Source organism: Carcharodon carcharias (assembly GCF_017639515.1).
Source record: "Carcharodon carcharias isolate sCarCar2 chromosome 38 unlocalized genomic scaffold, sCarCar2.pri SUPER_38_unloc_2, whole genome shotgun sequence".
Lineage (NCBI taxonomy): Eukaryota > Metazoa > Chordata > Chondrichthyes > Lamniformes > Lamnidae > Carcharodon > Carcharodon carcharias.
The window spans coordinates 510,686-536,741 of NW_024470786.1; the positions used below are offsets into that span (position 1 = coordinate 510,686).

Sequence of the window (26,056 nt, forward strand, 5' to 3'; positions counted from 1 at the left end):
CTCCACCTCTCTCTCTCTCTCTCTCCCCGTGTCTCAACCTCCACCTCTCTCTCCCCCGTGTCTCAACCTCCGCCTCTCTCTCTCCCCGTGTCTCAACCTCCGCCTCTCTCTCCCCCCGTGTCTCAACCTCCGCCTCTCTCTCTCTCTCCCCGTGTCTCAACCTCCACTTCTCTCTCTCCGTGTCTCAACCTCCGCCTCTCTCTCTCTCTCTCCCCGTGTCTCAACCTCCACTTCTCTCTCTCCTCGTGTCTCAACCTCCGCCTCTCTCTCCCCCACCGCCGTGTCTCAACCTCCACCTCTCTCTCTCCCCGTGTCTCAACCTCCACCTCTCTCTCTCTCTCCCCGTGTCTCAACCTCCGCCTCTCTCTCTCTCCCCGTGTCTCAACCTCCGCCTCTCTCTCCCCCCGTGTCTCAACCTCCGCCTCTCTCTCCCCCCGTGTCTCAACCTCCATCTCTCTCCCCGCCAGTGTCTGAACCTCCATCTCTCTCCCCGCCAGTGTCTGAACCTCCACCTCTCTCTCCCCCAGTGTCTGAACCTCCATCTCTCTCCGCCAGTGTCTGAACCTCCATCTCTCTCCGCCAGTGTCTGAACCTCCATCTCTCTCTCCCCCAGTGTCTGAACCTCCATCTCTCTCTCCACCAGTGTCTGAACCTCCATCTCTCTCTCCGCCAGTGTCTGAACCTCCATCTCTCTCTCCGCCAGTGTCTGAACCTCCATCTCTCTCTCCCCCAGTGTCTGAACCTCCATCTCTCTCTCCCACCGAGACACAGCAGCAAGTAGCCCCCCGTGCTCCCGCCCCCTTGTGTCTCCGGTACAACACTCCTGCTCAATGATGTCGAGCCGGAACCATCCGACACGGAGATATCGAACGCCGGCGTGTCTGCGCAGCACCATCTTGCCGTGCGCCAACGCCCACAAACCGCCGCCTACGCTCAAACGAAATGGGGGGAAAACTAGGCCATTCGGCCCATCGAGCCTGCTTCGCCACTCAAACGAGGCCGTGGCTGATGCGCTCGATGCTTCGAGTTCCACATCGCCATCTGCTGCCGATCGTCCCTGGTCCCCTTGTCTAAGGAGAACGCGCCTACCTCCGCCCTAGGGATACGCGTTGCCCCCGCCCCCCCCAAACCCCACCATCCAACCCCCCCACCACCGGTAGAGGTCCGGCCGATCCCAGACGCCGGGCCTTGGTCGGCTTTGTCCTGGTGGCCACGTTTTGGTTCACTCTCGCTGTCGCTCTCCCTTTCAGCCCCTGGCACGGAACCACTGGGCTAGAGGCGTTAAATCGTTCGCTGGCCCCGAGCTTAGTGTGAGCAACGGCGGGAGGCAGAAAGCAGCCCCTCCTCTGCCACCACCACCTCCCTCGTACACCCACAGCCCCCCCCCCGCCCCCGTCTCACACAACACGCCAGAGGCTCTCTCTCTCTCTCTCGCCGACGCCGCTCCGTCACACACACACACACACCCCCCCCCGCCCCCTTCTCACACAACACGCCAGAGGCTCTCTCTCTCTCGCCGACGCCGCTCCGTCACATACACACCCACACCCCCCCCGCCTCTCACACAACACGCCACAGGCTCTCTCTCTCTCGCCGACGCCGCTCTGTCACACACACACCCACACCCCCCCGCCTCTCACACAACACGCCACAGGCTCTCTCTCTCTCTCGCCGACGCCGCTCCGTCACACACACACACCCCCCCCCCAACCCCCTCTCACAAACACGCCATAGGCTCTCTCTCTCTCTCGCCGACGCCGCTCTGTCTGTCTCTCACACACACACCCACACCTCCCCCCCCCCTGCCCCCCACTCACACAACACGCCACAGGCTCTCTCTCTCTCGCCGACGCCGCTCCGTCACACACACACCCACACCCCCCCCGCCTCTCACACAACACGCCACAGGCTCTCTCTCTCTCGCCGACGCCGCTCCGTCACACACACACGCCCCCCACCCCCCAACCCCCTCTCACAAACACGCCATAGGCTCTCTCTCTCTCGCCGACGCCGCTCTGTCTGTCTCTCACACACACACCCACACCCCCCCCCGCCCCCTCTCACACAACACGCCAGAGGCTCTCTCTCTCTCGCCGCCGACGCCGCTCCGTCACACACACACACACCCACACCCCCCCCGCCCCCTCTCACACGACACGCCACAGGCTCTCTCTCTCTCGCCGACGCCGCTCCTTCACACACACACCCACACCCCCCCCCCCCCCGCCTCTCACACAACACGCCACAGGCTCTCTCTCTCGCCGACGCCGCTCCGTCACACACACACACCCCCCCCCCAACCCCCTCTCACAAACACGCCATAGGCTCTCTCTCTCTCGCCGACGCCGCTCTGTCTGTCTCTCACACACACACCCACATCCCCCCCCCCCCGCCCCCCTCTCACACAACACGCCACAGGCTCTCTCTCTCTCGCCGACGCCGCTCCGTCACACACCCGCCCCACACCCCCCCCGCCCCCTCTCACACAACACGCCAGAGGCTCTCTCACTCTCGCCGACGCCGCTCCGTCACACACACACACACCCACACCCCCCCCGCCCCCTCTCACACAACACGCCAGAGGCTCTCTCTCTCTCTCGCCGACGCCGCTCCGTCACACACACACCCACACCCCCCCCACCCCCTCTCACACAACACGCCATAGGCTCTCTCTCTCTCGCCGACGCCGCTCCGTCACACACACACCCACACCTCCCCCCGCCCCCTCTCACACAACACGCCATAGGCTCTCTCTCTCTCGCCGACGCCGCTTCGTCACACACACACCCACACCCCCCCCCGCCCCCTCTCACACAACACGCCATAGGCTCTCTCTCTCTCGCCGACGCCGCTCTGTCTCTCACACACACACACACCCCCCACCCCCCTCTCACACAACATGCCATAGGCTCTCTCTCTCTCGCCGACGCTGCTCTGTCTCTCACACACACACACACCCCCCCACCCCCCTCTCACACAACACGCCATAGGCTCTCTCTCTCTTGCCGACGCCGCTCCGTCACACACACACACACCCACACCACCCCCCCCCGCCTCCCCTCACTCAACACGCCACAGGCTCTCTCTCTCGCCGACGCCGCTCCATCACACACACACCCACACCCCCCCCCGCCCCCTCTCATACAACACGCCAGAGGCTCTCTCTCTCTCTCTCTCGCCGACGCCGCTCCGTCACACACACACCCACACCCCCCCCCACCCCCCTCTCACACAACACGCCATAGGCTCTCTCTCTCTCTCTCTCGCCGACGCAGCTCCGTCACACACACACCCACACCCCCCCACCACCTCTCACACAACACGCCATAGGCTCTCTCTCTCTCTCTTGCCGATGCCGCTCTGTCTGTCTCACACACACCCACACCCCCCCACCCCCTCTCACACAACACGCCATAGGCTCTCTCTCTCTTGCCGACGCCGCTCTGTCTGTCGCACACACACCCACACCCCCCCACCCCCTCTCACACAACACGCCATAGGCTCTCTCTCTCTTGCCGACGCCGCTCTCTGTCACACCCACACCCCCCCCACCCCCTCTCACACAACACGCCATAAGCTCTCTCTCTCTCTCGCCGATGCCGCTCCGCTCCGACACACACACCCACCCACCCCCTCCCCCCCTCTTCCGATCATCGCCCTCGTTACCTGGCAAAGTCCACCCACTTCTCGATGATCTTCTTGGGAGACAGGCGGGTACAGATGATTCCAACGAAGTCAGGCTGGAAGGAAGGAGACATCGGTGCGGGTGGGGGGGGGGGGAGAGGTTAGGAGAACAGGAGACCATCGGGTGCCGGAGTCGCAGATCGCCAATACCTCGCTGTGCTGTCAGGCGGCTCGATTTTGTCTGCCCCCCCCAACTCCCCATCAGCTGCCGGCGCTGTCGGCACTTCCACCCCCTCATTCCGTCGGGAGTGTGGAGGAGGTGTCAGCTATTGAACTACGGGAGGCCTCGTCACGCGAAGTTTTGCGGCAGTGTGTTGGGTCGGTGGTGGGGGGGGGGGGTGTGTGTGTGTGTGTGTGTGTGTGTGTGTGTGTGTGTGTGTGTGTGTGTGTGTGTGTCTGTGTGTGTGTGTGTGTGTGTGTGTGTGTGTGTGTGTGTGTGTGTGTGTGTGTGCGCCCATTGGGAAAGCGAATTTGAGCAGGAACCCCAGCCCTATTTTGGCTCTCTGCGGTGTGCCACCAGTCAACCTACCAGACCGCCACCCGGGGATGAGGGCGGCTGACCCGACACGAGGCCTGGTGAGGCCTGGGCCGTTCCCGCTCTCCGGGTGTCGGGGGTGGCTCGGTTGGTTGGGGGGAAGGGGAGGGGGGAGGAGAGAAAGCTCGGGTGGTTGGGGGGAGTGCTGGTGGGGGCAGCTCTACGGGACCAACATCAAGAGGATTAACGAAAAACTAGGAGTGTAGCAACTGGATTCACTCAAACACCACCAAACTGAACAAGCCGAAACCACTATCAAGCGTGACACAGTCATGTCAACTCCGGGAAGGGGTTTGGGTCCATTGGGATTGTGTACAATGGGAGTGAACGGGAAGGGGTTTGGGTCCACTGGGATTGTGTACAGTGGGAGTGAACGGGAAAGGGTTTGGGTCCATTGGGATTGTGTACAGTGGGAGTGAACGGGAAAGGGTTTGGGTCCACTGGGATTGTGTACAGTGGGAGTGAACGGGAAAGGGTTTGGGTCCATTGGGATTGTGTACAGTGGGAGTGAGCAGGAAGGGGTTTGGGTCCATTGGGATTGTGTACAGTGGGAGCGAACGGGAAGGGGTTTGGGTACATTAGGATTGTGTACAATGGGAGTGAACGGGAAGGGGTTTGGGTCCATTGGGATTGTGTACAATGGGAATGAACGGGAAAGGGTTTGGGTACATTAGGATTGTGTACAATGGGAGTGAACGGGAAGGGGTTTGGGTCCATTGGGATTGTGTACAGTGGGAGTGAACAGGAAGGGGTTTGGGTCCATTGGGATTGTGTACAGTGGGAGTGAACGGGAAAGGGTTTGGGTCCATTGGGATTTTGTACAGTGGGAGTGAACGGGAAGGGGTTTGTGTCCACTGGGATTGTGTACAATGAGAGTGAACGGGAAGGGGTTTGGGTCCACTGGGATTGTGTACAGTGGGAGTGAACAGGAAGGGGTTTGGGTCCATTGGGATTGTATACGGTGGGAGTGAACGGGAAGGGATTTGGGTCCATTGGGATTGTGTACAGTGGGAGTGAATGAGAAGGGGTTTGGGTCCATTGGGATTGTGTATAGTGGGAGTGAACGGGAAGGGGTTTGGGTCCATTGGGATTGTGTACAGTGGGATTGAACGGGAAGGGGTTTGGGTCCATTGGGATTGTGCACAGTGGGAGTGAACAGGAAGGAGTTTGGGTCCATTGGGATTGTGTACAGTGGGAGTGGACGGGAAGGGGTTTGGGTCCACTGGGATTGTGTACAGTGGGATTGAACGGGAAGGGGTTTGGGTCCATTGGGATTGTGTACAGTGGGAGTGAACGGGAAAGGGTTTGGGTACATTGGGATGTGTACAATGGGAGTGAACGGGAAGGGGTTTGGGTACATTAGGATTGTGTACAATGGGAGTGAACGGGAAGGGGTTTGGGTCCATTGGGATTGTGTACAGTGGGAGTGAACAGGAAGGGGTTTGGGTCCATTGGGATTGTGTACAGTGGGAGTGAACGGGAAAGGGTTTGGGTCCATTGGGATTGTTTACAGTGGGAGTGAACGAGAAGGGGTTTGGGTCCATTGGGACTGTGTACAGTGGGAGTGAACGGGAAGGGGTTTGTGTCCACTGGGATTGTGTACAATGAGAGTGAACGGGAAGGGATTTGGGTCCATTGGGATTGTGTACAGTGGGAGCGAACAGAAAGGGGTTTCGGTCCATTGGGATTGTGCACAGTGGGATTGAACGGGAAGGGGTTTGGGTCCATTGGGATTGTGTACAGTGGGAGTGAATGGGAAGGGGTTTGGGTCCATTGGGATTGTGTACAGTGGGAGTGGACGGGAAGGGGTTTGGGTCCATTGGGATTGTGTACAGTGGGATTGAACGGGAAGGGGTTTGGGTCCATTGGGATTGTGTACAGTGGGAGTGGACGGGAAGGGGTTTGGGTCCGTTGGGATTGTGTGGACAGTGGGATTGTGTGGACAGTGGGAGTACAGTCCGGCCTGTTACCCCGCGCTCGGCCATCGCCTGGACGTTGCTCCGCTTACCCTGTCCTCGTGCAGCGCGAGGTGGTGAGTCGCCAACATTCGCATACCCAGCCGTGATGTCAAAGTCTTGTCCAGGAAAAAGCGAATCACTGCCTCGTCCTGAAAAGAGGGGGGGGGGGGGGGGGGGGGGGGGGGAGAATACCGCTCGGTGAGCAAGAGAGGCGGAATTACTGCACCCAACACTCCGGCCCCCACAGCTCCACCACTCAACTGTCTCCGCCCTCCCCCCCTCGGATCCATGCTGGGTGTGTGAGTGGCTAACCAAGTCTGAAAATCCCTCCCCAGGCTTCATGTTGTCACAAACCCTTGAATCATGAAAATGGTTCATCTTCGGGGACCGGGAACATTTCGGAAGGAATTGCGTTTTTAAAAAAAGACCCTGTCCCTTAAAGGATTCATGCCGGGGACTGTGGTAGCTGCTGTTCCTGGAAAGGACAGCATTTTACATGAAAAGGTACTTAAGCAGCTTTAACGAAGCTGGAGACCCCTTGACCCCATTGGACTGTTTACAAAAGGGTCACGTGGTGGTTTACGGCTTTGATATATACAAAAAACCACACCGGGGAAACTGGGTTTTAAAAGCTGGTCGGCTGGTTTTACTTTGGGGAGAAAACACGAAGGACCAACCGCTTGAGTAAAGACAGCAGCTCCTGAAGCTCCAGACGCAATCCCGAAGCAGGAAAGTGACTGGAAGTTGCTTTACCTTCTGAAATAGACTGACTACGAGTTCTCCTCGAAACCCACCCGAAAGGTGGCGCAAGAGTCATGGATTGTTTCGCAGACCGGCACCGAGAGAACAACCATACGACCCAGAACAGAAACAGAATTACCTGGAAAAACTCAGCAGGTCTGGCAGCATCGGCGGAGAAGAAAAGAGTTGACGTTTCGAGTCCTCATGACCCTTCAACAGACACCGTTTCAAGGACTCCATCACTATCCCTTTCCCTCGAACCATTGACTCTTAATCCTTTGGCAAAATTCCTCCACTTAATTTTATTATTACTTTTTGGTGTGAAAGAGTTAGGGTACTTAAAAAGATTATTCGTATTCCGTACTGTATGTTAATAAGCTTTGCCTTTCTACTAGACAAGTCTGGTCATATAATAAACTAATAATTGTTGTTGGTTATTGAAGACACCTGAACACTGAGCGGTCATTCAGAGATTCACAGGTAAAGCACAGATTCGGCCGCACAAGCGAGCTGGAGAAATCATCGATATGTGTGTTGTGAGCCGTGGAGTCATGGGATGAGACACAGACAGTCCCCACCTCCCATCTCAGTCCTAGCAAGACGGTGGAGGCTGCGAAGAGATACAGGCAGCTGAAGCAAGGGGGTAACAAGATGGCAGGCGGGGTAGTTTGTGGGGACGTGTGAGGTTATTCACTTTGCTCGTAAGGATGGAAAACCAGAATATTTTACAAAATGTGAAACTTGGAAATGTTAATGTTCAGAGGGACTTGGGTGGAGTTGTACAAGGGGCACAGAAAGTTAGCATGCAGGTACAGCAAGAAACCAGGAAGGGAAATGGCGGTGTTGGCCTTTCTGGCAAGGGGACTGAAGTACAGGGATAAGGAAGTCTTGCTATAATTGTACAGGGTTGTGGTGAGACCACACCTGGAACACTGTGCGCAGTTTTGATCTCCATGTTTAAGGAAGGATATCCTTGCGTTGGGAGGCGGGTCAGTAAAGGTTCACCCAATTGGTCCCTGGGACGAGGGGGGGCTGAGTAAGTTGGGTCTGTATTCTCTGGAGTTTAGAAGAATGAGAGGCGATCTCATTGAAACCTACACGATACTGAAGGGGTTTGACAGGGTGGACGCAGAGGTTGTTTCACCCAAGCAGAGCACCACTGCCCCAAAGGGGTACAATTGCCCCAACGGGCCCTCTTCACTTAAAGTGTGCTCCCCACAGCACTTCCTTTAACTTAACTGAACTGGAGCCTGTTTCTGTTCCTCTATGTCTCCGTGGCACTTGTTGCCGGGCAGACTGTCACCAACCGACTGCCTCAAGCAGAGCCGGCCACTGACCCTTGAACTGATCTGGTGACCTACGCAAACACTCCCAAGAGGGCCCCACCCTTGGAACTAGGCCAGAACCAACGCCCACAAGCATCGGAACATCCTGTGCCTTTAAATGTTACAATCCCCGGAGGCCCGCCTGCGATCTCACTGTAACCTACCCCCGATTCTGAACGAGCAACGCCAGGCCGGGTTCCCACGGACAAAACGCTCACCTTGACGTGCCTGCGGCTCTCTCGGAAGCCCTCAGCCAGGAGGGTGACCACGTCCTTGTGGTCGTCCAGGAGCTGCTGCAGCAACCGGCAGTACTGCCCCTCCACCTCGCTGTTCTTAATCTGGGGGAGGGAGGGAAAGGGAGATGGAGAGTCACACACACACACACGCATGAGCAGACACATTCGGTTCCCCCCCACACCCCCTCCACCCCAACCAATCCGCTAACAACCCAGCAGTTTCGCGGTCACTCTTACGACTCCCACCCCCCCACCCAACCCCGCCGCCGCGGCTGGGTTTACCCGGGTCACGCCAACGCCGGATTCCCTCGCGCCTCGAGCCAACGTTCCCCAGCACGCGCCGCACAAGGTGGTGTCCGCATGGCGCTGAGTCAGGAATACCGGGACGGGTTCAGGACAGAATGCGGAAGGAAGGGCCGAGCCACTTCCGAAGTCGGGAATGCCCCTCGCTGCGCGCGTCTGTCCGTCCGCAAGAGCCCTCTGCAGCAACTCGCCAAGGCTCCTTCGACAGCGCCACCCACCACCGACGCACAGTAGCAGCAGTGTGTGTACCATCTACAAGATGCACTGCAGCAACTCACCAAGGCTCCTTCGACAGCGCCGCCCAAACCCACGACCTCTACCTTCTAGAAGGACAAGGGCAGCAGACACATGGGGAACACCCACCACCTGGAAGTTCCCCTCTTGAGCCCCTCACCATCCCGACTTGGAAATATATCGGCCGTTACTTCACTGTCGCTGGGTCCAAATCCTGGGAACTCCCTCTCTAACAGCGCCATGGGTGTACCTACGCCACACGGGGACTGCAGCGGCTCACCCCCACCACCTTCTCGAGGGGCAATTAGGTTTGGGCAGAAAAGCCTGGGCCCGGCCAGAGACGCCCTCATCTTCGTGAATGAATTTTTGAAAACAAATGGGTTCAAATCCCACCATGGCAGCCGGTGGAATTTAAACTCCATCCATAAACCTGGAGCTACCAAGCGAGTTTCAGTGAGGGTGACCATGTGACTACTGGGCGATGGTGGTTTAACAAAAAAAAAACCCTTCTGGTTCGCTGAGGTCCTATTAAGGGAACGAAATCCGCCATCCTTACCCGGTCTGGGCGAGACTCCGGGCAGCACAGTGGCTCCGAAATGGCCCGAGCAAGTCACCCGGGTCAAGGGGCAATTGGGGGCGGGGCAACAAATGCTGGGCCCAGCCAGCAGGGACCCCACATCGCGTGAAGGAACAAACGACCAAAAAAAAAACCGCAAACTAATTGCTTAGCTCCAGTTCAACTCCAGGCTTCAACCGCTTAGCTCGAAAACAAGGCGGCCGAGTTTTTGGGCGTTCGGCTAAAGGAGGTTGCGCCCTGTAGCCAGCTGCCTTCGCTCTGCCTGGCCGAAGTTAACGTTGGCTAAGAAGGTGACTTTACGGACGAAACGAAGGTTTAAAAAAAAAGTGATAATTCGGCGCTACGTTTATTTACGCTCTGATCCGATTTCCTGTCGGTGCTCGCTTTCAGATCCAACGGGACACAATTTTCACCCCCGTCCCCCCGAAAGATTTGAGTTGAGGGGGTTTTGTTTTAGTTGAAAGGTGTTCAGGAGGCCTCTGCCTCAAGGCGACGTCGGGCGCGGAGCAGACTTGGGGGAGTTGCTGCAGCGCGCCTGGTGGTGCGAGCAAGTGGACATTTCAGGTGCATGTCTGGCGTGAGTGGGGTGCGGGGGGGGGGTGTTCCTCCTTGGGCAAGCAGAGGCTCCGCGACGGGTGTGGTCCGGGTGCGTCTCGAATGCGGTAAAGCCCCTCATGCCGAGACACCGAACAGAACATGCCGCCGGTGCGGAGGAGCGAGCGCCTCGCACCAGGAGCAATGCCACAAAGGGTGGGCAAAAAAACGCGCCGCAAACGATCCAGGCCCCGGGCAGGGAGGGGGAAAACCAGGCCGCGCACCAGCGCCACTGAATAACGAGGGCTTTACTCACCGGAGGAAACTCACTGAGCTTCTGGAAGGCTCGAATGTATAACTCGTGCTGCAGAAGGAGGTGGGAAGACAAAAGAGAGATAAATTAACACAAGAAAGGGGAGAGGCTTCCCCTGACGCGGACTGGTAGGGATATCAGTGCGATGGCCAGTGTTTCCCTTACACTAGAGGGGGGACTGGGCCCCAAGACAGCGCAGCACCGTCGGGGGTGTGAGTGCAGAGGGAACGCCGCCCCATTGGGGGCAAGAGTGCTGAGGGAGTGCCGCAGCGTCGGGAAGGGTCAGTACTGAGGGAGCGCAGGACTGTCGGAGGGTCAGTGCCAGAGGAGCGCGCACTGTCGGAGGGTCAGTACTGAGGGAGCGCCGCACTGTCGGAGGGTCAGTACTGAGGGAGTGCCGCACTGTCGGAGGTTCAGTGCTGAGGGAGAGCCGCACTGTCGGAGGGTGAGTGCTGAGGGAGCGCTGCACTGTTGGAGGGTCAATGCTGAGGGAGCGCTGCACTGTCGGAGGGTCAGTGCCGGGGGAGCGCCGCACTGTCGGAGGGTCAGCGCTGAGGGAGTGCTGCACTGTCGGAGGGTCAGCGCTGAAGTAGAGCCGCACTGTCGGAGGGTCAGTGCTGAGGGAGTGCCGCACTGTCGGAGCGTCAGTGCTGAGGGAGAGCAGCACTGTCTGAGGGTCAGTGCTGAGGGAGAGCCGCACTGTCGGAGGGTCAGTGCTGAAGGAGCGCCGCACTGTCGGAGGGTCAGCGCTGAGGGAGCGCCGCACTTTCGGAGGGTCAGTGCTGAGAGAGAGCTGCACTGTCGGAGGGTCAGCACTGAGGGAGCGCCGCACTGTCGGAGGGTCAGTGCTGAAGGAGCGCCGCACTGTCGGAGGGTCAGTACAGAGGGAGTGCCGCACTGTCGGAGGGTCGGCGCCGAGGGAGCGCAGCACCGTCAGCAGTGGCGTATATCGGTTGCGACAGTATACAGAGTACTCGGTCCACCCTCTCAATGTGGCGTAACAGTTTGCATGGGGACTTTTCAGACAACAGCTGAGGGGTTTCTGTCGGTGCCCTGGGACAATTAATTATCTCTCAGTCAGCATCACACAACAAACACACAGCTGATTATCACGCTGCTGCTGGTGGGAGCTTGCTGTGCACCCATCGGCTGCCAGGCCTCCAACACTACAACAGGGACGACACTTCAGGAGTACAGCAACGCGGATAAAGCGCCTCAGGCGGTGCTGAGCGCGTCACAGGTTTAACCCTGGAAGAGTCTGAACGAGCTGCTCAGACTGCCCTCTCAGGGGGTTCGAGGGTGATCAGTGACACTCACCACCTGCAGAATGGTCGGGTTACAGCCCAAGATGAAGGGAAGGTTCCGGATGCTCTTTATCCGATGGGCGATACGGACGGGTAACTCTTTGAGAAGGTAGCGGGCACTCTTCTACACAGAGAGAGTACAGGAAGAGGATTACAGACAAATCTGACAGCAGCACAGAGCACCCAGTCTAATCCCGCTCTCCCCGCACCCTTTAATATCCCACCCAGTCTAATCCCACTCTCCCCGCACCCTTTAATATCCCACCCAGTCTAATCCCACTCTCCCCGCACCCTTTAATATCACACCCAGTCTAATCCCGCTCTCCCCCTCACTCCCCACACCCTTTAATATCCCACCCAGTCTAATCCCACTCTCCCCCTCAATCCCCACACACTTTAATATCCCACCCAGTCTAATCCCACTCTCCCCCTCACTCGCCACACACTTTAATATCCCACCCAGTCTAATCCAACTCTTTCTCTCGCTCCCCACACCCTTTAATATCCCACCCAGTCTAATCCCACTCTCCCCGCACCCTTTAATATCGCACTCAGTCTAATCCCACTCTCGCCCTCACTCCCCGCACCCTTTAATATCCCACCCAGTCTAATCCCACTCTCCCCCTCACTCCCCGCACCCTTTAATATCCCACCCAATCTAAACCCACTCTCTCCCTCTCATATCCCACACCCTTTAATATCCCACCCAGTCTAATCCCACTCTCCCCCTCACTCCCCGCACCCTTTAGTATCCCACCCAGTCTAATCCCACTCTCTCCCTCACTCCCCACACCCTTTAATATCCCACCCAGTCTAATCCCACTCTCCCCGCACCCTTTAATATCCCACTCAGTCTAATCCCACTCTCGCCCTCACTCCCCGCACCGTTTAATATCCAACCCAGTCTAATCCCACTCTCCCCCTCACTCCCCGTACCCTTTAATATCCCACTCAGTCAAATCCCACTCTCCCCCTCATTCCCTGTACCCTTTAATATCCCACCCAGTCAAATCCCACTCTCCCCCTCACTCCCCGCTCCCTTTAATATCCCACCCAGTAAAATCCCACTCTCCCCCTCACTCCCCACAACCTTTAATATCCCACCCAGTCTAATCCCACTCTCCCCCTCACTCGCCACACACTTTAATATCCCACCCAGTCTAATCCAACTCTCCCCCTCGCTCCCCACACCCTTTAATATCCCACCCAGTCTAATCCCACTCTCCCCGCACCCTTTAATATCCCACTCAGTCTAATCCCACTCTCGCCCTCACTCCCCGCACCCTTTAATATCCCACCCAGTCTAATCCCACTCTCCCCGCACCCTTTAATATCCCACCCAATCTAAACCCACTCTCTCCCTCTCATATCCCACACCCTTTAATATCCCACCCAGTCTAATCCCACTCTCCCCCTCACTCCCCGCACCCTTTATTATCCCACCCAGTCTAATCCCACTCTCCCCCTCACTCCCCGCACCCTTTAATATCCCACACAGTCTAATCCCACTCTCGCCCTCACTCCCCGCACCCTTTAATATCCAACCCAGTCTAATCCCACTCTCCCCCTCACTCCCCGTACCCTTTAATATCCCACTCAGTCAAATCCCACTCTCCCCCTCACTCCCCACACCCTTTAATATCCCACCCAGTCAAATCCCACTCTCCCCCTCACTCCCCGCTCCCTTTAATATCCACCCAGTCTAATCCCACTCTCCCCCTCACTCCCCGCACCCTTTAATATCCAACCCGGTCTAATCCCACTCTCCCCCTCACTCCCTGTACCCTTTAATATCCCACCCAGTCTAATCCCACTCTCCCCCTCACTCCCCACACCCTTAAATATCCCACCCAGTGTAATCCCACTCTCCCACTCACTCCCCACAACCTTTAATATCCCACCCAGTCTAATCCCACTCACTGCCCACACCCTTTAATATCCCACCCAGTCTAATCCAACTCTCTCCCTCACTCCCCACACCCTTTAATATCCCACCCAGTCTAATCCCACTCACTCCCCACACCCTTTAATATCCCACCCAGTCTAATCCCACTCTCCCCACACCCTTTAATATCCCACTCAGTCTAATCCCACTCTCACCCTCATCCCCGCACCCTTTAATGTCCCACACAGTCTAATCCCACTTTCCCCCTCATTCCCCACACCCTTTAATATCCCATCCAGTCTAATCCCGCTCTCCCCCTCACTCCCCGCACCCTTTAATATCCAACCCAGTCTAATTCCACTCTCCCCCTCACTCCCCGCACCCTTTAATATCTCACCCAGTCTAATCCCACTCTCCCCCTCACTCCCCGCACCCTTTAATATCCCACCCAGTCTAATGCCACTCTCCCCCTCACTCCCCACACCGTTTAATATCCCACCAGTCTAATCCCACTCTCTCCCTCATTCCCCACACCCTTTAATATCCCACCCAGTCTAATCCCACTCTCCACCTCACTCCCCGCATCTTTTAATATCCCACCCAGTCTAATCCCATTCACTCCCCGCATCCATTAATATCCCACCCAGTCTAATCCCAGTGTCCCCCTCACTCCCCACACCCTTTAATATCCCAACCAGTCTAATCCCACTCTCCCCCTTACACCCCGCACCCTTTAATATACCACCCAGTCTAATCCCACTCTCCCCCTCACTCCCCGCACCCTTTAATATCCCACTCAGTCAATCCCAATCTCTCCCTCACTCCCCGTACCCTTTAATATCCCACCCAGTCTAATCCGTCACCCACTCACACCCCACACCCTTTAAAATCCCACCCAATGTAAACCTACTCTCCCCCTCACTCCCCACAACCTTTATTATCCCACCCAGTCAATCCCAATCTCTCCCTCACTCCCTACATCCTTTAAAACCCCATCCAGTCAATCCCGCTCTCTCCCTCACTCCCCGCACCCTTTAATATCCCACCCACTCTAATCCGTCACCCACTCACACCCCACACCCTTTAAAATCCCACCCAATGTCAACCTACTCTCCCCCTCACTCTCCACACCCTTTAATATCCCACCCAATCTAATGCCATACTCATCTGCACCCTTTAATATCCCACCCAGTCTAATCCCACACTCCCCCACACCCTTTAATATGCCAGCCAGTGTAATCCTACTCTCCCCTCACTCCCTGCACCCTTTACTATCCCATCCAGCCTAATCCCACTTTCCCCCTCACTCGCTACACCCTTTAATAACCCAACCAGTCAATCACACTCTCTCGCCTTACTCCCCGTACCCTTTCATAACCCAGTCTAATTCCACTCTCCATCTCACTACTCCCACCCAATCTAATCTCACTTTCCCCCCACCCTTTCTACTCCCACTCTCCCACTCACTCCCCGTACTCTTTAATATCCCACCCAGTCTAATCCCACTCTCCCCCTCACTCCCTGCACCCTTTAATATCCCACCCAATCTAATCCCACTCTCCCCCTCACTCCCCGCACCTTTTAATATCCCACCCAGTCTAATCCCACTCTCCCCCCCACTCCCCACACCCTTTAATATCACATCCAGTCTAATCCCACTCTCCCCCTCAATCCCTGCACCCTTAATATCCCACCCAGTCTAATTCCAGTTTCCCCCTCACTCCCCGTACCCTTTAATATCCCACCCAGTCAATCGCACACTCTCGCCTCACTCCCCGTACCCTTTAATATCCCACCCAGTCAATCGCACACTCTCACCTTACTCCCCGTACCCTTTTATATCCCAGCCTAATTCCATTCTCGATCTCACTACTCCCACCCAATCTAATCTCACTTTCTCCCCACCCTTTCTACTCCCACTCTCACCCTCATCCCCGTACCCTTTAATATCCCACTCAGTCAAATCCCACTCTCTCCCTCTCACATCCCACACCCTTTAATATCCCACCCAGTCTAATCCCACTCTCTCCCTCACTCCCCGCACCCTTTAATATCCCACCCAGTCTAATCCCACTCTCTCCCTCACTCCCCGCACCCTTTAATATCCCACCCAGTCTAATACCACTCTCCCACTCACTCCCCGCACCCTTTAGTATCCCACCCAGTCTACTCCCACTCTCCCCCTCACTCCCCGCACCCTTTAATATCCCACCCAGTCTAATCCCACTCTCTCCCCCACTCCCCACACCCTTTAATATCCCAACCATTCTAATCCCACTCTCCCCGCACCCTTTAATATCCCACTCAGTCTAATCCCACTCTCCCCCTCACTCCCCGCACCCTTTAATATCCCACCCAGTCAATCCCAATCTCTCCCTCACTCCCCACACACTTTAATACACCACCCAGTCAATCCCACTCTCTCCCTCACTCCTCACACCCTTTAATACACCACCCAGTCAAACCCGCTCTCTCCCTCACTCCCCGCACCCTTTAATATCCCACCCAGTCTAATCCCAATCTTTCCCTCACTCCCCGCACCCTTTAATATCTCACCCAGTCTAATCCCAATCTCTCCCTCACTCCCCGCACCCTTTAATATCCCACCCAGTCTAATCCGTCACCCACTCACAGCCCACACCCGTTAAAATACCACCCAATGTAAACCTACTCTCCCCCTCATTCCCCGCACCCTTTAATATCCCACCCAGTCAATCCCAATCTCTCCCTCACTCCCCGCACCCTTTAATATCCCACCCACTCTAATCCGTCACCCACTCACACCCCACACACTTTAAAATCCCACCCAATGTAAACCTACTCTCCCCCTCACTCCCCACACCCTTTAATATCCCACCCAGTCTAATCCCATACTCACCCGTACCCTTTAATATCCCACCCAGTCTAATCCCACACTCCCCCACATCCTTTAATATGCCAGCCAGTGTAATCCTACGCTCCCCTCACTCCTTGCACTCTTTACTATCCCACCCAGTCTAATCCCACTCTCCCCCTCAATCCCTGCACCCTTCAATATCCCACCAAGTCTAATTCCAGTTTCCCCCTCACTCCCCGTACCCTTTAATATCCCACCCAGTCAATCTCACCCTCTCACCTTACTCCCCGTACCCTTTAATATCCCAGTCTAATTCCATTCTCGATCTCACTACTCCCACCCAATCTAATCTCACTTTCTCCCCACTCTTTCTACTCCCACTCACACCCTCATCTCCGTACCCTTTAATATCCCACCCAGTCAAATCCCACTCTCCCCCTCACTCCCCATACCCTTTAACATCCAACCCGGTCTAATCCCACTCTCCCCATCACTCCCCGTACCCTTTAATATCCCACCCACTCTAATTCGTCACCCACTCACACCCCACACACTTTAAAATCCCACCCAATGTAAACCTACTCTCCCCCTCACTCCCCACACCCTTTAATATCCCACCCAGTCTAATCCCATACTCACCCGTACCCTTTAATATCCCACCCAGTCTAATCCCACACTCCCCCACACCCTTTAATATGCCAGCCAGTGTAATCCTACGCTCCCCTCACTCCCTGCACCCTTTACTATCCCACCCAGTCTAATCCCACTCTCCCCCTCAATCCCTGCACCCTTCAATATCCCACCAAGTCTAATTCCAGTTTCCCCCTCACTCCCCGTACCCTTTAATATCCCACCCAGTCAATCGCACCCTCTCACCTTACTCCCCGTACCCTTTCATATCCCAGTCTAATTCCATTCTCGATCTCACTACTCCCACCCAATCTAATCTCACTTTCTCCCCACTCTTTCTACTCCCACTCACACCCTCATCTCCGTACCCTTTAATATCCCACCCAGTCAAATCCCACTCTCCCCCTCACTCCCCATACCCTTTAATATCCAACCCGGTCTAATCCCACTCTCCCCATCACTCCCCGTACCCTTTAATATCCCACCCAGTCAAATTTTACTCTCCCCCTCACTCCCCAAACCTTTAATATTCCACCTAGCCTAACCCCACTCTCACCCTCACTCTCCATGTCATTTAACATCCCATCCAGTCGAATTCCACTCTCCACCGCACCCTTTAATATCCCACACAGCCTAATCCCACTCTCCCCCTCACTCTCTGCACTCTTTACCATTCCACCCAGTCAATCGCACACTCTCACCTTACTCCCCGTACCCTTTCATATCCCAGCCTAATTCCACTCTCCATCTCACTACTCCCACCCAATCTAATCTCACTTCCTCCCCACCCTTTCTACTCCCGCTCTCACCCTCACTCCCCACACCCTTTAATATCCCACCCAGTCTAATCCCACACTCCCCCTCACTCCCCGTACACTTTAATATCCCACTCAATCTAGTGGCACTCTGCCCCTCATCCACACACCCTATATATCCCACCCAAACGAGTTTCACTCTCCCCCTCACTCCCCACACCCTTTAGTATCCCACCCAGTCTAATTACACTCTCCCCTCACTCCCCATACACATTAATATCCCACCCACTCTAATCCCGCTCTCCCCCTCACTCCCCATACCCATTAATATCCCACCCAGTCCAATCCCACTCTCCCACTCAATCCCCATGCCCTTTAATAATCCATCCAGTCTAACCCCACTCTCACCTTCACTACCCACATCGTTTCATAATCCCATCTAGTCTAAACTCACTCTCCAACGCACCTTTTAATATCCCACCCAGTCTTTCAGAAAACCCCGCATACCTGTTAATATCCCACCCAGTCTAATCCCACTCTCCCCCTCACTCCCTACACCCTTTAATATCCCACCCAGTCTAATCCCACTCTCCCCCTCACTCCCCACACCCTTTAATATCCCACCCAGTCTAATCCCACTCTCCCCCTCACTCCCCACACCCTTTAATATCCCACCCAGTCTAATCCCACTCTCCCCCTCACTCCCCACACCTTTTAATATCCCACCCAGTCTAATCCCACTTATCACCCTCACTCCCCACACCCTTTAATATCCCACCCAGTCTAATCCCACTACCCCCTCACTCCCCGCACCCTTTAATATCCCACCCAGTCTAATCCCACTCTCCCCCTCACTCCCCACACCATTTAATATCCCACCCAGTCTAATCCCACTCTCTCGCTTACAACATAAGCATGCAGAGAGACGCAGTGCACCAGCAGACACATTCACACAAGGATATATCCACACACACCAGGCATACACATCGCCACTAACCAGCAAATGGGTTCCATCTGGGGATTTTCCTGCATACAGCATTGTCGTAGGAGTGAGACGGACTGAGGCCTGGAGAGATAGAACAAGCAACCGGTTATCTCAAATCCATTACTATTCCATACCCCCCGCAAGAGTGCGGCTCTCCCTCAGCACTGACCCTCCGACAGTGCGGTGCTCCCTCAGTACTGACCCTCCGACAGTGTGGCACTCCCTCAGTAAAGACCCTCCGACAGTACGGCGCTCCCTCAGTACTGACCCTCCGACAGTGCGGCGCTCCCTCAGCACTGACCCCCCGACAGTGCGGCTCTCCCTCAGTACTGATCCTCCGACAGTACAGCTCTCCCTTAGTACTGACACTCTGACAGTGTGGCTCTGCCTCAGTACTGACCCTCCGATAGTGCGGCTCTCCCTCAGTACTGACCCTCCGACAGTGCGGCGCTCCCTCAGTACTGACCCTTCGACACTGCGGCTCTCCCTCAGCAGTGACCCTCCGACAATGCGGCTCTCCCTCAGTACTGACCCTCTGACTGTGCGTCTCTCCCTCAGCACTGACCCTCCGACAGCGCGGCTCACCCTCAGCACTGACCCTCCGACAGTGCGCCTCTCCCTCAGTACTGACCCTCCGACAGAGTGGCACTCCCTCAGCACTGACCCGCCGACAGTGCGGCGCTCCCTCAGTACTGTCCCTCCAACAGTGCGGCGCTCCCTCAGTACTGTCCCTCCAACAGTGCGGCTCTCCCTCAGTACTGACCCTCCGACAGTGCGGCGCTCTCTCAGTACTGACCCTCCGACAGTGCGGCGCTCCCTCAGCGCTGACTCTCCGACAGTGCGGCTCTCCCTCAACACTGACTCTCCGACAGTGCGGCGCTCCCTCAGTACTGACCCTCCGACAGTGCGGCTCTCCCTCAGTACTGACCTTCCGACAGTGCGGCTCTCCCTCAGCACTGACCCTCCGACAGTGCGGCTGCCCCCCAGCACTGACCGTCCGACAGTGCGGTGCTCCCTCAGTACCGACCCTCCGACAGTGCGGCGTTCCCTCAGTACTGACCCTCCGACAGCGCGGCGCTCCCTCAGCACAAACCTCCGATAGTGCGGAGCTCCCTCAGTACTGACCCTCCGACAGTGCGGCGCTCCCTCAGCGCTGACCCTCCGACAATGCGGTGCTCCTTCAGCGCTGACCCTCCGACAGTGCCGCACTCCCTCAGTACTGACCCTCCGACAGTGTGGTTCTCCCTCAGTACTGACCCTCTGACAGTGCGGCTCTCTCTCAGCACTGACCCTCCGACAGTGCGGCTCTCTCTCAGCACTGACCCTCCGACAGTGCGGCTATCCCTCAGTACTCACCCTCCGACTGTGCGGCTCTCCCTCAGCACTGACCCTCCGACAGTGCGGCTCTCCCTCAGCACTGACCCTCCGACAGTGCGGCGCTCCCTCAGTACTGACCCTCCGACAGTGCGGCTCTCCCTCAGCACTAACCCTCCGACAGTGCAGCACTCCCTCAGTACTGACCCTCCGACAGTGCAGCGCTCCATCAGTACTGACCCTCCAACAGTGCAGCGCTCCCTCAGTACTGACACTCCGACAGTGCGGCTCACCCTCAGCACTGACCCTCCAACAGTGCGCCTCTCCCTCAGTACTGACCCTCCGACAGAGTGGCACTCCCTCAGCACTGACCCGCCGACAGTGCGGCGCTCCCTCAGTACTGTCCCTCCAACAGTGCGGCTCTCCCTCAGTACTGACCCTCCGACAGTGCGGCGCTCTCTCAGTACTGACCCTCCGACAGTGCGGCGCTCCCTCAGCGCTGACTCTCCGACAGTGCGGCTCTCCCTCAACACTGACTCTCCGACAGTGCGGCGCTCCCTCAGTACTGACCCTCCGACAGTGCGGCTCTCCCGCAGTACTGACCTTCCGACAGTGCGGCTCCCCCCCAGCACTGACCGTCCGACAGTGCGGTGCTCCCTCAGTACCGACCTTCCGACAGTGCGGCGTTCCCTCAGTACTGACCCTCCGACAGCGCGGCGCTCCCTCAGCACAAACCTCCGACAGTGCGGCGCTCCCTCAGCGCTGACCCTCCGACAATGCGGTGCTCCTTCAGCGCTGACCCTCCGACAGTGCCGCACTCCCTCAGTACTGACCCTCCGACAGTGTGGTTCTCCCTCAGTACTGACACTCCGACAGTGCGGCTCTCTCTCAGCACTGACCCTCCGACAGTGCGGCTCTCCCTCAGCACTCACCCTCCGACTGTGCGGCTCTCCCTCAGCACTGACCCTCCGACAGTGCGGCTCTCCCTCAGCACTGACCCTCCGACAGTGCAGCGCTCCCTCAGTATTGACCCTCCGACAGTGCGGCTCTCCCTCAGCACTAACCCTCCGACAGTGCGGCACTCCCTCAGTACTGACCCTCCGACAGTGCAGCGCTCCATCAGTACTGACCCTCCAACAGTGCGGCGCTCCCTCAGTACTGACACTCCGACAGTGCGGTGCTCCCTCAGTACTGACCCTCCGACAGTGCGGCGCTCCCTCAGCACTGACCCTCCAACAGTACGGCTCCCCCTCAACACTGACTCTCTGACAGTGTGGCGCTCCCTCAGTACTGACCCTCCGACAGTGCGGCTCTCCCTCAGCACTGACCCTCCGACAGTGCGGCTCTCCCTCAGTACTGACCCTCCGACAGTGCGGCGCTCCTTCAGCGCCGACCCTCCGACAGTGCGGCTCTCCCTCAGCACAAACCTCCGATGGCGTGGAGCTCCCTCAGTACTGACCCTCCGACAGTGCGGCGCTCCCTCAGCACAAACCTCCGATAGCGCGGAGCTCCCTCAGTACTGACCCTCCGACAGTGCGGCGCTCCCTCAGCGCTGACCCTCCGACAGTGCGGCGCTTCCTCAGCGCTGACCCTCCGACAGTGCGGTGCTCCCTCAGCGCTGACCCTCCGACAGTGCCGCCCTCCCTCAGTACTGACCCTCAGACAGTGTGGCTCTCCCTCAGTACTGACCCTCCGACAATGCGGCTCTCTCTCAGCAGTGACCCTCCGACAGTGCGGCTCTCCCTCAGTACTGACCCTCCGACAGTGCGGCGCTCCCTCAGCACTGACCCTTCGACACTGCGGCTCTCCCTCAGTACTGATCCTCCGACAGTACGGCTCTCCCTCAGCACTGACCCTCTGACAGTGCGGCTCTCCCTCAGTACTGACCCTCCGACAGTGCGGCTCTCCCTCAGCACTGACCCTTCGACACTGCGGCTCTCCCTCAGTACTGATGCTCCGACAGAGCGGCTCTCCCTCAGCACTCACCCTCCGACAGTGCGGCTCTCCCTCAGCACTCACCCTCCGACAGTGCGGCACTCCCTCATCACTCACCCTCCGACAGTGCGGCTCTCCCTCAGCACTGACCCTCCGACAGTGCGGCTCTCCCTCAGCACTGACCCTCCGACAGTGCAGCTCTCCCTCAGTTACACTACATGGAGCGTCAGCTTCGATTTGGGAGTACAACCCAGAAGCTTAGTTAGGATATACTCGATTTCTAGCCTTTTCACTACTGGGGAGACCCTCCGGCACCGAGATCCTTCCTTCAAAGTCGGGTGCAGCATCTTACACTCAACTCTGCAAGCCTACCACAGAATTAAATGGGGCGTCTTCCCACTGCTTCGCCTGGGGGGCATTTCAATCAAAAAACATGGAAGTCACAGTGCGTTAAATACACTGTCCTTTCCTCCTCTGGGACCGGGTGTCACATTGCTTTAGATACACTGTCCTTTCCCCCTCTGGGACCGGGTGTCATAGTGCGTTAGATACACTGTCCTTTCCCCCTCTGGGACCGGGTGTCACAGTGCATTAGATACTCTGTCCTTTCCCCCTCTGGGACCGGGTGTCACAGCGCGTTAGATACACTGTCCTTTCTCCCTCTGGGACCGGGTGTCACACTGCTTTAGATACACTGTCCTTTCCCCCTCTGGGACCGGGTGTCAAAGTGCGTTAGATACACTGTCCTTTCCCCCTCTGGGACTGGGTGTCACAGTGCATTAGATACACTGTCCTTTCCCCCCTGGGACCGGGTTACACAGTGCGTTAGATACACTGTCCTTTCTCCCTCTGGGACCGGGTGTCACAGTGCGTTAGATACACTGTCCTTTCCCCCTCTGGGACCGGGTGTCAAAGTGCGTTAGATACACTGTCCTTTCCCCCTCTGGGACCGGGTGTCACAGTGCGTTAGATACACTGTCCTTTCCCCCTCTGGGACAGGGTGTCACAGTGCGTTAGATACACTGTCCTTTCCCCCTCTGGGACCAGGTGTCACAGTGCGTTAGATACACTGTCCTTTCCCCCTCTGGGACAGGGTGTCACAGTGCGTTAGATACACTGTCCTTTCCCCCTCTGGGACCGGGTTACACAGTGCGTTAGATACACTGTCCTTTCCCCCTCTGGGACCGGGTGTCACAGTGCGTTAGATACACTGTCCTTTCCCCCTCTGGGACCAGGTGTTGCTGTGCGTTAGATACACTGTCCTTTCCCCCTCTGGGACCGGGTGTCACAGTGCGTTAGATACACTGTCCTTTCCCCCTCTGGGACAGGGTGTCACAGTGCGTTAGATACACTGTCCTTTCCCCCTCTGGGACCGGGTGTCACAGTGCGTTAGATACACTGTCATTTCCCCCTCTGGGACCGGGTGTCACAGTGCGTTAGATACACTGTCCTTTCCCCCTCTGGGACCGGGTTACACAGTGCGTTAGATACACTGTCCTTTCCCCTTCTGGGACCGGGTGTCACAGTGCGTTAGATACACTGTCCTTTCCCCTTCTGGGACCGGGTGTCACAGTGCGTTAGATACACTGTCCTTTCCCCCTCTGGGACCGGGTGTCACTGTGCGTTAGATACACTGTCCTTTCCCCCTCTGGGACCAGGTGTCACAGTGCGTTAGATACACTGTCCTTTCCCCCTCTGGGACAGGGTGTCACAGTGCGTTAGATACACTGTCCTTTCCCCCTCTGGGACCGGGTTACACAGTGCGTTAGATACACTGTCCTTTCCCCCTCTGGGACCGGGTGTCACAGTGCGTTAGATACACTGTCCTTTCCCCCTCTGGGACCAGGTGTTGCTGTGCGTTAGATACACTGTCCTTTCCCCCTCTGGGACCGGGTGTCACAGTGCGTTAGATACACTGTCCTTTCCCCCTCTGGGACCGGGTGTCACAGTGCGTTAGATACACTGTCCTTTCCCCCTCTGGGACCGGGTTACACAGTGCGTTAGATACACTGTCCTTTCCCCTTCTGGGACCGGGTGTCACAGTGCGTTAGATACACTGTCCTTTCCCCTTCTGGGACCGGGTGTCACAGTGCGTTAGATACACTGTCCTTTCCCACTCTGGGACCGGGTGTCACAGTGCGTTAGATACACTGTCCTTTCCCTCTCTGGGACCGGGTGTCAGTGCGTTAAATACACTGTCCTTTCCCCCTCTGGGACCGGGTGTCACATTGCGTTAGATACACTGTCCTTTCCCCCCCGGGAACGGGGTTCACAGTATGAGCCTCGCCGCTTCCTCAACCATCCCTCCCGTTTACCCTGTATATTCTTCCTTTCCCGATAACAATCCCAGACCCTCTTGAGCACCTCAATTTGACCTCCCTCTGCCACTCTTAGGCAGCGCGTTGCAGATCCTAACCCCTCGATTGACCCTCCCTCCCCCACACTCTCGGGCACCGTGTTCCAAATCCTAACCCCTCGCTGTGTTAAAAAGTTTCTCCTCCTGTCTCCCTCGTTCCTTTTATCCATCGTCTTCAATCTTTGTCCCTCTGGTTCTCGATCCCTCCCCCAATGCAAACGGTTTCTCCCGAACCGCTCTGTCCCAGACCCTGGGAACACCTCGATCAAATCTCCTCTCAGCCTTCTCTTCTCTGGAGAGAAGAGTTCCAACCTCCCCAACCTATCCATGGAACCGAAGTTCCTCGGCCTTGGCACCATTCTTGTGAACCTTTCCTGCACCCTCTTTAATGCCGTCGCATCCTCCCTGAAGTGGGGGGAGAGGGAAGGTGCAATAGCGCGCGTGTGCAAGGTACTGGAGGCTGAAGGCGAGGCCACAATGCCGGAGAAGTGGAAATGAGGTGGGGCGGGGGCGGTGCGCGCACAAGTGGCCAGGTTATGCAGGCGCTGTGGGCCAGCAGCTGCCTCATCTCACCCTGGATCGGGGTTCAACAAGGATGAGACGCCTGCCAAAGGCTCCACTTCCGATTCCAGTGACTGCAGCAGCTCCTGCAGTCGAATAGCCCACCACCATTCGCCATCTCAATACCCACCACCGAACACAGCCAGCCGGCGTCCACTTAGCACCCTGACCTCTGACACGAGGAGAGTTCAACCCCACCTCCGCGGCCCCCATCCAGAACGCGAACTTGAAGATCTCGGCCAGCACTCGGCGCGGCGCTGAGGGAGTGCCGCACTGCTAGAGGTGCTGTCTGCCAGGTGAGACATTGAACCTTTCCTCCACCACCACCCCCCCCCCCCCCCACTCCCAACCCCTGCGCCATTTTACCTTCTCAGCCGCACTGTCGATCAGCGACTGGTTGTAGAAGGAGCTGACCGCCTTGGACCTCTCCTTGGTCACCTCGTGGTGATGCTGATAGTGGTGGTGCTGGTGGTCGCTGGCCGACGTGGACTGCCACTGGGCGGTGCGAGAGGCGTCGAGGAGGGGGGCCAGGGAGCTCCGAACCCAGCGCGCCCACCCTCCTCCTCCTGCCCCCTTGCTCAACATCATCATTTGTCCAACTCCAGTCCAGCCCCACCACCACCACCTCCTCCTCCTCCTCAAGCTCCAACTCAACTCCCCCCTCCCCCAAAAGTGGGTAGCCCACCTCACCACGAGCAACAACCACCCCTCCCCCTCACCCCAACCCACCTTCGCCAAATTCACCAAAAGAAAAACAAAGATTGCGAAGGGCAAAGCTCTGATGGTGACTTGTTCTGCAACCCAATCTAATCTTGCCCAAGGTTGGTGAGCCCAGCCAGCCAACCAACCCCACCACCACCACCACCCCCAACTCTCCAAAGAATAAACAGAGAATGCAAAGAGTAAATCTCTCCGGAAGGCGACGCTCTCCAAAACCCAAGCCAATCCACCTCCGGGGAGCGCGGGAGCTCGGCGATCCACCCCGTCCCAGTTCGCCGAAGGGATACAGGAGGACGGCAGAGGGTAACACTCTCCTGAACGCGAGGCTTTCCACA

At 57.1% G+C, this 26,056-nt stretch overlaps 1 protein-coding gene across 2 annotated transcripts in view; it reads right to left on the reverse strand.

Annotated features, from left to right (window-relative positions):
• The window catches only part of LOC121274799 (3-methyl-2-oxobutanoate dehydrogenase [lipoamide] kinase, mitochondrial-like), a 41,874-nt gene extending 16,234 nt beyond the window's left edge, over positions 1-25,640 (reverse strand). Inside the window, exons 1-7 of one of the 2 annotated variants that reach the window (XM_041182160.1) lie at positions 25,368-25,639; positions 18,848-18,916; positions 11,758-11,868; positions 10,444-10,491; positions 8,462-8,581; positions 6,228-6,326; positions 3,667-3,740 (exon numbers count right to left, since the gene is read on the reverse strand). In XM_041182160.1, the coding sequence (XP_041038094.1) occupies positions 3,667-3,740; positions 6,228-6,326; positions 8,462-8,581; positions 10,444-10,491; positions 11,758-11,868; positions 18,848-18,916; positions 25,368-25,592 (746 nt within the window). In that variant the 5' untranslated portion in view covers positions 25,593-25,639. Of the gene's footprint in view, positions 1-3,666; positions 3,741-6,227; positions 6,327-8,461; positions 8,582-10,443; positions 10,492-11,757; positions 11,869-18,847; positions 18,917-25,367 lie in introns of both variants that reach the window. The other variant, XM_041182161.1, reaches the window with a different exon arrangement.
• Positions 25,641-26,056: the final 416 nt, after the last annotated feature.